We start from the raw sequence: 15,025 nt of genomic DNA, 5'->3' as shown, positions 1-15,025 counted from the left end.
GAGAGGCTATATCAGCGTCGCCTTAACTAGTAGGTGAGCACACGGGGCTCAAACCTGATGACGTTGCTAACACGAACCCTAGCAAGAGCAGTGCTTCGCAGAATCTACCACGGTATCGGAAACGCGACCCACTGAGAAGAACTGGCGAGAAACTCAGTGGGCTGTGTCTGAGGGTTAATTTACTCGTCGAGCCCTTCGTCGCAAGCGACGGGTAGGCTCAGCCAGGAGTGGACTGAACCAGACTCGTCTTACTAAAAATCTCGAAATGTCAAAAATCAAATAGTGTGAAACATTTGTGAGGCGTACGTAATACGTATTGGATGTAAGTGTTATTTTATCACAAAATATGATATCTATAATATAATTAAATACGTGAAGCAAAAACCCCTTTTTACGAAAATTGCGCAGACGGACGAGTATGAAACTTCCCACACTTATTGAGAATATAGAAAACGAGTTCAGAACGTTTTTTTTTTTATTATGCATAAAACATACGTATAATCAATAAAAACGTATTACACGCACTACCATGTATTTGACACAAACACACGCATACCTACTCTTTTGTTTATTGGTAAAGTCTGTGGTCAAATTGAAAATAGATTAATATTGTTTGTAATTTGTAAATTGTTTGTAAATTGTCTCTGGGGCGAGTCTCCAAATGGGGTGAATTGAACTTGGTTCAATTCAACCCGTTAAAGACACAAGTTTGCGCGTTCACTGCGAAGAAGGACCCCTTTGTCATGGCGCCGCAATTCCAAGGAGTATCCCTGCAACCTTCCGTGAGTATTGGGATACTTGGGGTCGACATTTCGAGCGATGTCCAGTTTCGGAGTCATCTGGAAGGCAAAGCCAAGTTGGCGTCCAAAATGCTGGGAGTCCTCAACAGAGCGAAGCGGTACTTCACGCCTGGACAAAGGCTTTTGCTTTATAAAGCACAAGTCCGGCCTCGCGTGGAGTACTGCTCCCATCTCTGGGCCGGGGCTCCCAAATACCAGCTTCTTCCATTTGACTCCATACAGAGGAGGGCCGTTCGGATTGTCGATAATCCCATTCTCACGGATCGTTTGGAGCCTCTGGGTCTGCGGAGGGACTTCGGTTCCCTCTGCATTTTGTACCGTATGTTCCATGGGGAGTGCTCTGAGGAATTGTTCGAGATGATACCGGCATCTCGTTTTTACCATCGCACCGCCCGCCACCGGAGTAGAGTTCATCCATACTACCTGGAGCCACTGCGGTCATCCACAGTGCGTTTCCAGAGGTCTTTTTTGCCACGTACCATCCGGCTATGGAATGAGCTCCCCTCCACGGTGTTTCCCGAGCGCTATGACATGTCCTTCTTCAAACGAGGCTTGTGGAGAGTATTAAACGGTAGGCAGCGGCTTGGCTCTGCCCCTGGCATTGCTGAAGTCCATGGGCGACGGTAACCACTCACCATCAGGTGGGCCGTATGCTCGTCTGCCTACAAGGGCAATAAAAAAAAAAAAAAAAAAAAAAAATTTAATATTATTTGCCTATAGTGTAGTCTTGGCGAAATCTGTGATTATAGAAGTAAGATTATAGAAGATTATAGAAGTCTTTGACCATAGAACCATAATAATGTTCAAACTTAAAATTTCAATTAATTATAGTCGAATTTCGACTACTTGGGGACCACTAGTATTATAATATAATCAAACTAAAATAGTTAATCTAACATATTATATTCATTTGTGCTGTTCTTAATATCACAGATTCGCGTACGGAAAAACTGATCAAATTATTTATATTTCGAATTTTTTTTTCTCTCGAAGTTACCGTCATTTTTGTTAATACTGTGACATCGAAAAAATCAATGTCTAAGAGGCTGGAGTAATTTAACGAAATATATACATAAACAATAAAAAAATAGTTGAGATTTTAAAATGTATTAAAATAATAAAAGTTTTTGCGAGGCGAACGAAACTTATATTCGATGTGAAAGTTAAACTTTTGTTATATGCAAACAAAACTGCGGTCGTTATAAAGACACAATAAGCTCCAAGGTCTCACCTGAAGTAGTTCTCGATCATAGCCTTTCCGATTTTCATGTTTTCCTTTCGCAACGACAGCCGTGCAGGCGAATAGCGTCTAAGGAAATAAATAAGCTAGCATACGCGACTTGCTGTGCGGTTAAATTATAAAATATATATATATAAATAGTATATATAAAAATATGCAAATAAAAAAACATACACAAATTGATCACATACGAAAAAAATTAAAACGCTACTCAAGAATTTCGTTACATCGAATTTTATGAGATTGGTTTTTTTTTATTGTAAATCTACAAAGCAAAGGAAAAATAATAAATTTTAATGGAACTACATTTATTGGCAGTTTTTTTTTAATATATTTCTTTTGAAGTGCAGCCACCTTAAAACATGATGTGACTTCAAGATGTGTAACAAGTTTAATTCAGTTCAAGCGATTTGTTTAATGATTTAGTACAGTGTTTCCCAATTAGAGCTCCAGAGGTAATCTTAAGCACTCAATAAAACAAGAAAAATTATATTATTAACTTTTAAGGCATTTAAGCCTTCGTCAAACAGAACGCGTAATTAGCGCGCGTCAGAGCGCTAAACTGACTCCGTGCTATGACCCCGTGATGTGTTGTACTAATATAGTAACATACCGTCAAACAGAGCCCCAACGCTATAAGTACGCAGCGCTATGTCGCGGCATTAGGACGCTTTGACGTCAGGCGTTGAAATTTTTTACAAATTTTATTTTAGCGTCCGAGTGAATGTGTATTAAAATACTAGATAATGCCCGAAAAAATGATATAAATAGTTAGAAAATACCAATGCTTATACAATGCCACATCTGAATCACTCGATTTCTTAATACTTTTAAATTTTCACACTGCTATCGAAAGGCACTATGATTTGGCGAATACGTTGCGTCGAGGAGCGTTAAGACTCATCTAGTCAATTGGTGTGACATGAAAAGAGCGCGACGTTAAGTACGCGGCGCTAAGTACGCGTTCTGTTTGTCGAATGCTTAACAGATTTTCAATTTGTAATGTGAAAAATATTTCTTACCGGTGATAAAAATCGCACATCGATTTTTAGAAAGAGACAATCAGCTAATTTCGGTTTCGTATAGCATTGTCTCTTTCGCTCGAAACACTAAAAATCCGACCGCACATTACCCCGGTCTAGGACAAACGTCGCACGGGTAGTGTGCGACAGAGATAGCGCTCTACGACTACGCAAATACTCGATTATCTCTTTCCAAAAATCGATGTGCAATATTTATCGCCGGGTACTGTATTAATTCGTATTTATTTTCTCATTTCAAACTTAATCGGGAATCGCTGTTTTAGCCTTTACACTTCTAATGTATGTAAACAGAGCTGCTAATGCAAGCGCGATTGTTTTGTGACTCACCCGAAATTGAGCTTCAGAGTGTTCCCAAGGCTAACGAGGCTCGAGGAGACCGTCCCGGCGGGCACCGTCTCGCTCCTGTGCAGTTTCCTGCGCACAGGAAACTATCGAGGTTATCTTGTCACACGGACGCGTCGCCCCCCTAACCCGCCGCTGTGGGGGCGGTGTGGGGGGCGACTAGGTATTTAATAAGTTCATTTATTTTATCGAGCACTTTCATTTAAGATTCTTTTTTATACGTGATACTGTTTATAATTATGTTGAAATTTAGGAAGTAGATACTTAAAAAAAAAATGGTGTAATCCGAAATACCCAATTCTTCTGCATTAAGTACGAAAATTGTTTTTTATGTTTGAATGGGTCCGGTTCAAGGTGGGACAATCGGCTTCTAGACATTTTTCTTTACGAAATTTACTGGTGGTAAGTCGTCGTCTTCTGAGTCCGAACGGGTAGGTACCGCCACCCTTCCTATTTCTGGCGTAAAACAGTAATGCTTTTCGGTTTGAAGAGTAGGGTAGCCGTTGTACTGAACTGAGGCCTTTGGAACTCTAGTCTCAAGGTGGCGGCATTCACGTTGTAGATGTCTATGGGCTACGGTAACCACTTAACACTGGGTGGGCCGTGAGCTTGTGCACCAATTTAAGAAATAAAAAAATTGGTTCCCAATAATAAATTGATAAAGCTATCAATAATATAAATAAAAGTTGAGTGTTTACGGGTGCAAAATGAGTAAATAAAAAAGGAATATGTATACCCTAACTGTTCGGGCGGATCATCCTGGAAGGAGTTGCTGCGGCGATGGAAGAGCTTAGGGCTGACGCTAAGCTCGTGCTTCGGCAGAGGAGGGTCCGCGGGGGAGGGGGTGCGCGGGGGCGCCGCCTCGTCCGGGACAGGGGGGACGCTCAGGGCACCCAGGGGGTCGTCACTTAGTACTGGTGTTCTTGGCGATACTCTGCGATGTCAAATAAAGAAACCTTATTTAATACATGGTTAATTGTAAATAATGTATCGTCTAATGCGATTACGCAATATTCATATATGTGTGTTTGTCTACAAATAAAAATATATATAACAGGAGCATTCAGAAAAATATGTGTTTCGCTAGCAAATTTTTGTATTATTATTTCACTTTGTAAGTTTGTACTGGTGGATTTCATGGAACAGAAAATATTTGACAGATGCTTGAATCGTAATAACAATATTTTCAAGATAAGATTGCGTATACATTCATAACGTCGGTCTACCGATTTCACCTGCTCGAGGGAAGATCTTCCTTATTTCGTAACGTCCCAAAAGTTTATAAGAATTCACATATAAAAACCGATAGCACACGTTTCATATATAATATTTTGTTTTAACTGAACCAAAGTCGTGAATAAGAAACTTTTATGTTTTAGAATAATGTAGAATAATTTAGAAGATGAAAATAAAAAAAATACTCGGTTAAAAAAATTCTATATATCAATAAAATTCTGACCTGAGCGGAGAAGCCTTCGATGTTTTCAACGTCTCAACATCCACGTCCTTGTCAGATTCCTCAGGGAAGCTCAACGCCCTCGAACACTTCGTTTTCGCGTTCGAAATACCTAAAACAAAGTTTCTACATTGTTTTTGAAGTGAAACTTCTAATGTGACTTCCAACAAGGTTGCGTTAAGGGTTTAACGTTTCTGGGGAGGAGAAATAGAAAGAGACAGAGTGAGTGTGAATGCGTGACACTCGTACGCTTGCGCGTAGTATACCTGTTACAGGCCAGCGCGAGCCTTAGCAACGAGTAGCGTCCAAGAAGGATTAAAAAAAAATATATTTTTTTATATCTATCATTTAAAATATACATAATATAAATGTTGAAGATGTCGCGTCTCTTATACACAGCATTCCCTATTACAAGAGCAATCTGTTTTAAGAATGAAAAATGAAGAAAACCACAATACTACACATCGAAAAAGAAGTTTCACTTCATTCACGAGCACCAAGTTTTTTTTGGTCACGATATATCCGTTATTGTAACGCAATCGAAGTAGCGACGTATACTGAAGAGCCTGGTGCTAAAGCCGGTCAACATCAGCCTTAAGCTTAATCTTAATTAAGTAAAAGTGCTGCGCGTTTGCTGAACTGTAAATTTCCAAGCTCTGATTTAATTTAACGTCTCAGTAGCTGTGACGATGGTAACACGCTCCCTCACAAGCAAACCAAAAAAAACATTCAATGACTAGGTAAGCTAATGATGATTGATTACTCATCGATTTAGAAAATATAACTTTTCTAACTCATTTTTAAGAGACGCCGTTGACCCCGAAAGACCGGACGCCTGTATTTTAATTATTTAACAGCACGCTCGATGAAAAACATAAGTAAAATTGTTCACCCAAAAATCTTATCCTTATGCTTTGAGGAGTAACGCTACCTGAAAAACGATTCCTTACACACTAAATATCCATCGAATTTTAGTTTATATTAAATTCGAAGAATTCTAACGTAATTGAATGTAACATTCTATGTAGATGATAGAACAAATAAAGCTTACCCGTAAACGAAAGCCTCTGCAAGTTCTGCACTATTTGAGCGTCTCCCGCGAAACTTTCTGATCTCGTTAGAATGCGAAGATCCGATGGACTGTCAGGGCTGACGTGGATAGTCTAAAAATAATAAGCAGTCAATAAACTCATAATATATAAGAATACGCATATACAACCTGGCCTAGACTTTTCTAATGACGATTATATTAATAACTAGCGAACCCGGCGAACTTTGTTCCGCCACACGGTTTGTTTCAAACATATCAACTGGTCAACTTCAAAATTTTACTTTATTTAACCATAGAACGTTTAGCTGTCAGTTGCATTTTGTTATTCCATATCAGTTGCGTTTTGTTATACCACGTTTTATGTCACGTCCCACGGGAACCCGATAAAAAGTCAAAAACTGGTATTCAATTCATCAACAATGGAGTGTGAGGTCAAATAGGCAGCGGCTTGGCTCTGCCCCTGGCATTGCTGAAGTCCATGGGCGACGGTAACCACTCACCATCAGGTGGGCCGTATGCTCGTCTGCCTACAAGGGCAATAAAAAAAAAAATAAAAAAAAAATAACACTCATGGACATTAAAATAAATTTCCGTTTATTCATTTTAATGTTTAATTGAATACAGACCTGTCTTTTATCCGACACAGTAATAGGCGAATCTGGCTCATCGTTCCCTAGTGAATTACTTCTCGGCCTTGTCGATGAACTTAAGTCGGGGTTCGACGGTACACCTGAATGATAAAAATAATAATTACAATTTTTTTTTTAGTTTGTAGTCAACAAGTTGTCCAGTCTATGAGATATGTCAATTTTTAAATAGACAAAGACAATTATAGTTAACTTTTTTTCTATGCATTTCGTTGATTATACGGAATACCCAGCCCATTGAATTTCTCGCTGGATGTTCTCATTGGGTCGCGTTTCCGAACCGGTGGTAAAATCTGCGAGGCACTTCTTGCTAAGGCCAGTGTTAGCAATACTCCCGGTTTGAGCCCCGTAAGCTCACTTACTAATTCGGTGAATCTAGAATAACCCCTCGAGGTTATTAGAATAGATGTATTACTTACTGGTGGTAGGACCTCTTGTGAGTCCGCACGGGTAGTTACCACCACCCTGCCTATTTCTACGGTGAAGCAGTAATGCGTTCCGGTTTGAAGGGTGGGGCAGCAGTCGTAACTCTACTGAGACCTTAGAACTGATATCTCAAAGTGGGTAACGCATTTACGTCGTAGATGTTTATGGGCTCCAGTAACCACTTAACACCTGGTGGGCTCTGAGCACGTCCACCCATCAAAGCAATATAAATAAAAAGGAAAAAAAACAACACGGTAACTTTTCAACTATGCCAAAGGATAGTTTTTCGCTTCTTATTTATCGAAGAATTTTAGTGTAATCAATAACCAAAGCCATTTGTCGTGTCAGTATCGTAATGTACCGGAGATGAGTATCCCGGCGGCGGCGCAGAGTGCGTGCGCGGGCGGGCGCGCGGCGGCGCCGGCCCGCACGATGTTCCCGCGCCGACACAGCGCCTCGAACGCGCTGCACCGAGCCTCGTTCTCGCGCCCGCACACTGCAATATTAGTTTTTTCATATAGCCCATACATCTAAAATGTTAATCTTATAGAACAATATTTAACAGAAATCTGTGGCGGTAGCAATCATACAACACAAGATATTTGACAAATGGCGGAATCTCACTTATGACATTTTCAAAATAACCTTGCCTTTACATTTGCACCGTCGGTCTACCGAGCAAGATCCCCCGCTCGGTGGAAGATCTTACCTATGTCGTATATCTCCCCACAAATCTTATGCTAAAATGAACGCTATTAACATTTACACTAGGATATTTTTCGACTTTGATTTCCACATAATCAAATAACTTATTAATTTTTACCGATTCGTGTCCTGATTTGTGAAAATAAGCCATGGGTCCGATATTTACGACCCAATTTAAGCTTCATACATGATACTTGAATTAGTTTATAGTCACCTGAGTCGAGGCTGGTTCTGCTGTGTGCCGGCTCCGAGGCGAACCCGGCCAGCGCCGCCAGCTCCGCCCCCTCCCCCACCGCCGCCGCGGAGCGCACGCGCGGCAACGTGCTGCTACCTGCACACGACATTGTACACTTATCGTTATTAACAGGTTATGACGTCACAAAGCCTCCCACCCACCCACCAGACATGAGGTCTAACTGTATCATATAAGATTCTGCGAAGCATGGCTCTTGCTACGGTTCGTGTTAAGAACACGGTCAGGTTTGAGCCCCGTGAGCCCACCTACTTGCTCGGTTAGGCTGAAATGGTCTCTCAAGACCATTAACTTAGGTAGAAAAAAAAGTATTGTATAATGGCTGACACACTTTTTGAATGTGACGGCGTGACTGTTTTAAGGCTGAAGTAGGCATATAGTAAACCTATCGATGTATGTCAATAATAGAACCAATCAAAACAATAAGTCACAAAACGTTCACTTCTTGAATCTATGCAAACAGAAGCTTCTGACAGAGTGAATGGCTGAAGTGAACATTACTGCGTTCAATGCGTTGAACCACAAACCGTTTTCATTAGAAAGGTGCGCGGATGACACATGATTGTGTCACCTCGTGTAAGTACTGATGCAACTATAGCCTAGGGCAACTGCAGCCTGGCTGTTGATATTTACCTGCAACACTATAGTTTAATAGAACATACAGCCAATTTACACCTTGTATAAAATGTCTGTACTATTTATTAACTTAAAACACCTAAGTCGCACTATGATGTTTTTCATTTAAAAAGCTATATATCGACAAGTGAAAGGGTATTTGATTTAAGCGACATTTTTGCAATTTTACAGGAGAGCCATTTAACGTTTTAAATTTGGAAAAAATATCATATCTTCTTTAGCTATTTCAATGGAATAAACTTTTTTTTTTATTGCTTAGACGTGTGGACGAGCTCACAGCCCATCTGGTGTTAAGTGGTTACTGGAGCCCCTAGACATCTACTACGTAAATGCGCCACACACCTTGAGATATAAGTTCTAAGGTCTCAGTATAGTCACAACGGCTGTCCCACCCTTCAAACCGAAACGCATTACTGCTTCACGGCAGAAATAAGCGGGGCGGTGGTACCTGCCCGTGCGGACTCACAAGAGGTCCTACCACTAGTAAGTAAACTTAATTGAAGTTCAATTAAAAATATCGTACTGTTGATGCTAATCTATATCTATATATTATTATATTTCTATATATAAAAATGAATTGCTGTTCGGTAGTCTCGCTAAAACTCGAGAACGGCTGGACCGATTTGGCTAATTTTAGTCTTGAATTATTCGTGGAAGTCCAGGGAAGGTTTAAGAGGTGAGAAAATATAAAAAATCTCGGAATTATATAAAAACAAACAATTTTGTTTTTCCTTTGATGTGTCCCCTTGATGTGTCTTTTATTTATCGATTGAGGCACTAAGAAGTCTGCCGGGTCAGCTGGTAATGTCGCGTATTAAGCGAAGTGTCGCTTAAATCTAACAGTAATTCACCCCTCGATGTATCTCACCTGAAGTAGGCATGAGCAGCGAACCGCTTCCGTTCCTGCCGGCGCGTTGAGCTCCAGCTCTGCGGAATACGGCAGCACCGACCACCGCCAACCGAAGCTTGTTCCATAGCAACTTCGAGTCGCTGTTAAATTAATTCAATTGGATAAATCTTTGTTTTTTTTTATTGCTTATGGGTGGACGAGCTCACAGCCCACGTGGTGTTAAGTGGTTATCGGAGCTCATAGACCTCTACAACGTAAACGCGCCACCCACCTTGAGATATAAGTTTTAAGGTCTCAAGTAGTTACAACGGCTGCCCCGCCCTTCAAATCGAAACGCATTACTGCTTCACGGCAGAAATAGGCAGGGTGATGGTACCTACTCGCGCGGACTCTCAAGAGGTCCTACCACCAGCAAAATCTCGTTAGATCTATAAATTACACAATTACTATTTTAAAATTAATCATGCGATTCTCTTCTATATCTTTCCCTCACTACTGAAGATCGCGACGACATGTGACGTTCTTCCACAATGTTCGATCATGGGTAGCATGGACCCTATGGTACAGACTACCACCAAGTGCTTCTCTTACCAGATCTGACCATCTGGCTGGTGTTCTACCTACGGCGCGCTTGCCCTCTATGCGACCCGCAATTATGAGCTTCTCTAATTCATGTCTGGGAGATACCTACCTTTTTTTTTTTAAGAAATTCATAGCCGTTTTTTTTGTAATACGCTCTTTATATTAAACATAATGCAAAGGTTCCCGAAATACCTAATTGTACATGAAAGGAAAACGGTTTTCAAACACGCAATCTAAAGCAAAATTGTTCTTCAGATGCCACGAGATCGTTAACCCCGACTTCGACTCGACCCGTATATATATATTTTTTATATAAACTAGCCTGGGCATATCTTTAGGCCAATTAGCTTCGAGCACCCATCGGTTGTAGCATCCGTACGTCAGCGCGTTGGGCTGTAGGCCGGCTCTCTTCATCAGAAACAGTAGCTGCACAGCCATTACAGGAAACGAATGGATTCCGCACAGCTGCATCATTACTCGGTAACACACCTGCAACACGAAATCGGGTTTAGTGTTTATATTCTTTATTAAATATGTTTGCTTGGTGTGCAGCAACCTCATTTCAGGTAACAAATATTAATTTAACTCTACCAGAAATTAGCAAACATATTTAATTTCAGGTTTTTAAAGTGAAACTTTTATTACATCGTCTCAAACTTTTTCGTCTGTGTGTTGCATGTCGCGTGACGTCAGAGCAGCCAAGGCTAATATGGCGGCGCCTATAGTTCGCAGCAGCTGACCGTGTAGTGTATAGACTATTACTCATTTGTGCCAGTGCTCCACGCTATTTTGTTTGTTTTTGTCAGTGTTTAATGTAAATGTTGTTTGTCAGAGTTAAATGTCTATAATGTGAAAAAAGTTTCACTTTTACTGTGGTTTCATAAAACCACACAATCCTTTGTGTTTTTCCTACCTATACTGGTTACGTCTAGGGATTATGCCAGCTTCGCCGAGCGAGTAGGAGCGCACAGGGGATCTAACCTGACGAGTTTGCTAGCACTAACCCTAGCAAGAGTAGTGCTTCGGAGAGTCTACCACCGGATCAGAAAGGCGATCCACTGAGAAGATCCGACAAGAGACTCAATGGACTATATTTTAATACTATATTTATTTAAACATAAATACCAAATTATTACATAAATCACCTTTTAACTTGTAACTTTTACAAAATTCATGTCAGTGTTTATTTATGTTACACTAGCGATCCGCCCTCGCTTCGCTTCGGAAACATAAAATTTTATTATTGATAGCTGAGTCCCGCGATGTTACCCGCGGTTATTATCTTACCGCGGGTGACGCCACGGGGCGAAGCTAGCCTAAAAAAAGTAGCCTAAGTTACTCCTTATATCATCAGCTACCTATCTGTGAAAGTCTCGTCAAAATTGGTCCAGCCGTTCCAGAGATTACCCGGAACAAACAGACAGACAGACAAAAATTGTAAAAAATATTATTTTGGTGTATGTACCGTATATAATAATATATTCATATAAAAAGTAAAAAGTGGTTATTTCAATGTTACAAACAGACACTCCAATTTTATTTATATGTATAGATCAACAAAAACTTACCTCATCACAGGGCACCTTGAGTTTAGCGGCTCGTTCCAAGAGTTCATATGCTGTTCTCAAAGTAGCGTGTTCTTTTCCTCTGTTCAGCATGAGCCGAGAGGGAAGCGTCAGAAAATATAGCGAGTAGCACGCGCCCAGCAAACATTTGGCCCACGCCTCCGGCGACCGACTCGCTTTACGAGCCAGTCTGGAAATAAAAAAAAAACACGTTGATAAATAATTTTAATTATTAATTTGTTTCAATTGAAATATTTAAAATTAGAAAAAACTTTTTCTAACTAGCTTAACTTGCTTTGAATAAGTTACAGATGATCAGTGTGCTTAGTGCGAGTTTTTTAACGTTCTCTTATATTGCTTAGATGAGTGGACGAGCTCACAGCCCACCTGGTCTTAAGTGGTTACTGGAGCCCATAGACATCTACAACGTAAATGCGCCACTCACCTTGAGATATGAGTTCTAAGGTCTCAGTATAGTTACAACAACTGCCCCACCCTTCAAACCGAAACGCATTCCTGCTTCACGGCAGAAATAGGCAGGGTGGTGGTACCTACCTGCTCGAACTCACAACAGGTCTTAGCACCAGTAATTACGCAAATTATCAAATCAAATCAAATCAAATCAAAAAAATTTTTATTCAACATAAATGAAAGTACATACTTGTTGAACGTCAAAAGAACTACCGCCAATTCACAAGAACTAGCCTCCGTCCTGAGAAGAATTGGCAAGAAACTCAGCGGGCATGTTTTTTTTTTTTTTTTTTAATAAATTGTTATTTATTATTTTTTTAATATTACATTATTTTTTTTAAATATGAGTTTTTTACAATGAGTATTATAACGTAACAATTACTACAATATTGAAATGCCCGGAGCGAGCAACTCATTCCCACTTTGTGCAATCTTCTAGATAATCATTGACTTTATAGTAAGCTTTATTGCACAGATGTTCTTTAACAGTTTTCTTAAACCTATGTATATGTAGGTTCTGAACATCTTGTGGGATTTTGTTGTACAGGCGCACAGACAAACACCCGAATGAATTTCGTATCTTATGTAACCTACTCATCGGCACAACAAGCTTGTGTTTGTTCCTAGTATTTCTATTATGTATGTCCGACTTTTTAGGAAACTCCTCAATATGTTTACGAACATACATCAAATTTTCAAAAATGTACTGGGATGGCATAGTGAGAACTTTAATTTCTTTAAATTTCTCCCTCAGGGATTCCCTTGAGTGCATGTTATAAATAGCGCGTATAGCTCTTTTCTGCAGAATAAATATCGTTTCTACATCGGCCGCATTGCCCCATAGCAAAATGCCATAGGACATGACACTGTGGAAGTAACTAAAGTAAACTAAACGAGCCGTGTCCGCGTTTGTTAACATTCTAATTTTTTTTACTGCGTATGCTGCAGAACTGAGCTTACTCGCCAATTTATGAATAATATAATAATATAATTTTGCGGGTTTGATTTTTTGATTTTGATTACACGATGTTATTCCTTCACCGTGGAAGTCAATCGTGAACATTTGTTGAGTACATATTTCATTAGAAAAATTGGTACCCGCCTGCGAGATTCGAACACCGGTGCATCGCTCAACATGAATGCACCGGACATTTTATCCTTTAGGCCACTATGACTGTACTATAGACATAGACATATGGTAGGCAGCGGCTTGGCTTTGCCCCTGGCATTGCTGACGTTCATGAGCGACGGTGACCACTTACCATCAGGTGGGCCGTATGCTCGTCTGCCTACAAAAGCAATAAAAAAAAAAAGATAGGCAATAATTTTTTTTTTGATAAAAACAAAATGTTGGATAGTCGTGGTCGTGTGATGGTCGCTCGTGGGTCGTGTTATGTTCACCTCTGTGCGGCGGCGACCTCGTGCTTGGTGCGCTTGGCCATGGGCGAGGCGTCGGCCAGCGACTCGGCGGACGCCAGCGCGGCGGCCGGCAGCTGCAGCGCGCCGCCCAGCCCGCGCCCCAGCCCGCTGCACGCGCTGATCAAGTTCAAGTCCAGACTGAACTTCTCGTAAGTGTAGGTTTTCTCTGGAAAAGACATGTCGTTTTCTCGCATTAAAACTGTATAATCTCAGAACTTACTAATTTTACAGGAGACTGTTTTCAATGTTTAAACATGTAACATTTTATAAGTCGTCGTGGCCTAAAGGATAAGACGTCCGGTGCATTCGTGTGTAGCGATGCACCGGTGTTCGAATCCCGCAGGCGGGTACCAATTTTTCTAATGAAATACGTACTCAACAAATGTTCACGATTAACTTCCACGGTGAAGGAATAACATCGTGTAATAAATATCAAACCCGCAAAATTATAATTTGCGTAATCATTGGTGGTAGGACCTCTTGGGAGTCCGCACGGGTAAGTACCACCACCCCGCCTATTTCCGCCGTGAAGCAGTAATGCGTTTCGGTTCGAAGGGTGGGGTAGCCATGGTAACTATACTGAGACCTTAGAACTTATATCTCAAGGTGGGTGGCGCATTTACGTTGTAGATGTCTATGGACTCCAGTAACCATTTAACACCAGGTGGGCTGTGAACTCGTCCACCTATCTAAGCAATAATAAAAAAAAAATGTAATATTTTTAATATTAATCATATTTGCAACATTTTATTTTTTAACAGTCACATTATCTGTCTTTTAGATTCAAGATAAAATTATAAAAATAAATAATAAAATAAACTAAGCTACGCTCTTTTGTTTACGCATATTAACTCAATTTCGAATATTTTTGGAAATCGTACACTTTTAATGCGAAAAGGCGATGTCTGGTTAGAATTTATTTTTATGTCACTTTTTCTTGTTACAAAATAACCCGATACGAGTTGATATAAAACAAAATGCTATGCAAAATAAATACAACCAGAAAAACCAACCCGTTGGTATATTGTTGGTTTGATTTCTAATAATCTATATATTAATACGTGAAGCAAAAACGTTGTACTCCTTTTTACGAAAATTGCGAGGATGGAGGAGTATGAAATTTCCCACACTTATAAAGAACTATAGTAGAATTATTTTGTCTGTGCAGTTTGGGTCATAAATAATCGGAGCGGTGAAGCGAGTATTTCGCTCTCTCTTCCACTCACGAGCCTTATGGACGGGCATAGTGATGCGCATTATTGTTGTCGATAAGCGTTATCGATAGTGTATTTAGTTTTGCCATCTTGTGGGTTAGTGGTAAAAATGAAAGAAAAAAATCACTAATCGAACACTCACACCACATATCGCCGCAGCAAGTTAACGAGAACGGTAGAAATTAACACTTTGTAACTTTTCGAGATCTATTCTCAATTCAGTGAAAAATTTTAACACATTGTTGATAATAACACGTGCTTCTGCTGGTATACTTTTGCCAACAAGCAAAATATTTCAATAAATTCTGCCGTTTTTGTACAAAAC

General features: G+C 40.1%; 1 protein-coding gene across 5 annotated transcripts in view; it reads right to left on the bottom strand.

Annotated features, from left to right (window-relative positions):
- LOC101738898 (DENN domain-containing protein Crag) overlaps nucleotides 1–15,025 on the bottom strand; it is a 52,366-nt gene that overhangs the window by 10,407 nt on the left and 26,934 nt on the right. For 2 of the 5 annotated variants that reach the window (XM_004929693.4, XM_021350283.3), the window contains exons 16-27: nucleotides 13,469–13,652; nucleotides 11,600–11,786; nucleotides 10,354–10,520; nucleotides 9,468–9,589; nucleotides 7,925–8,041; nucleotides 7,367–7,501; nucleotides 6,559–6,662; nucleotides 5,933–6,044; nucleotides 4,885–4,993; nucleotides 4,162–4,359; nucleotides 3,411–3,497; nucleotides 2,032–2,109 (exon numbers count right to left, since the gene is read on the bottom strand). In XM_004929693.4, the coding sequence (XP_004929750.1) occupies nucleotides 2,032–2,109; nucleotides 3,411–3,497; nucleotides 4,162–4,359; nucleotides 4,885–4,993; nucleotides 5,933–6,044; nucleotides 6,559–6,662; nucleotides 7,367–7,501; nucleotides 7,925–8,041; nucleotides 9,468–9,589; nucleotides 10,354–10,520; nucleotides 11,600–11,786; nucleotides 13,469–13,652 (1,600 nt within the window). The remainder of the gene's footprint in view (nucleotides 1–2,031; nucleotides 2,110–3,410; nucleotides 3,498–4,161; nucleotides 4,360–4,884; nucleotides 4,994–5,932; nucleotides 6,045–6,558; nucleotides 6,663–7,366; nucleotides 7,502–7,924; nucleotides 8,042–9,467; nucleotides 9,590–10,353; nucleotides 10,521–11,599; nucleotides 11,787–13,468; nucleotides 13,653–15,025) is intronic. The other 3 variants (XM_012693344.3, XM_012693345.3, XM_012693346.3) reach the window with 3 other exon arrangements.

Source organism: Bombyx mori, chromosome 21 (assembly GCF_030269925.1).
Source record: "Bombyx mori chromosome 21, ASM3026992v2".
Classification (NCBI taxonomy): domain Eukaryota; kingdom Metazoa; phylum Arthropoda; class Insecta; order Lepidoptera; family Bombycidae; genus Bombyx; species Bombyx mori.
This window is presented reverse-complemented; position numbering and strand designations above follow the sequence as displayed.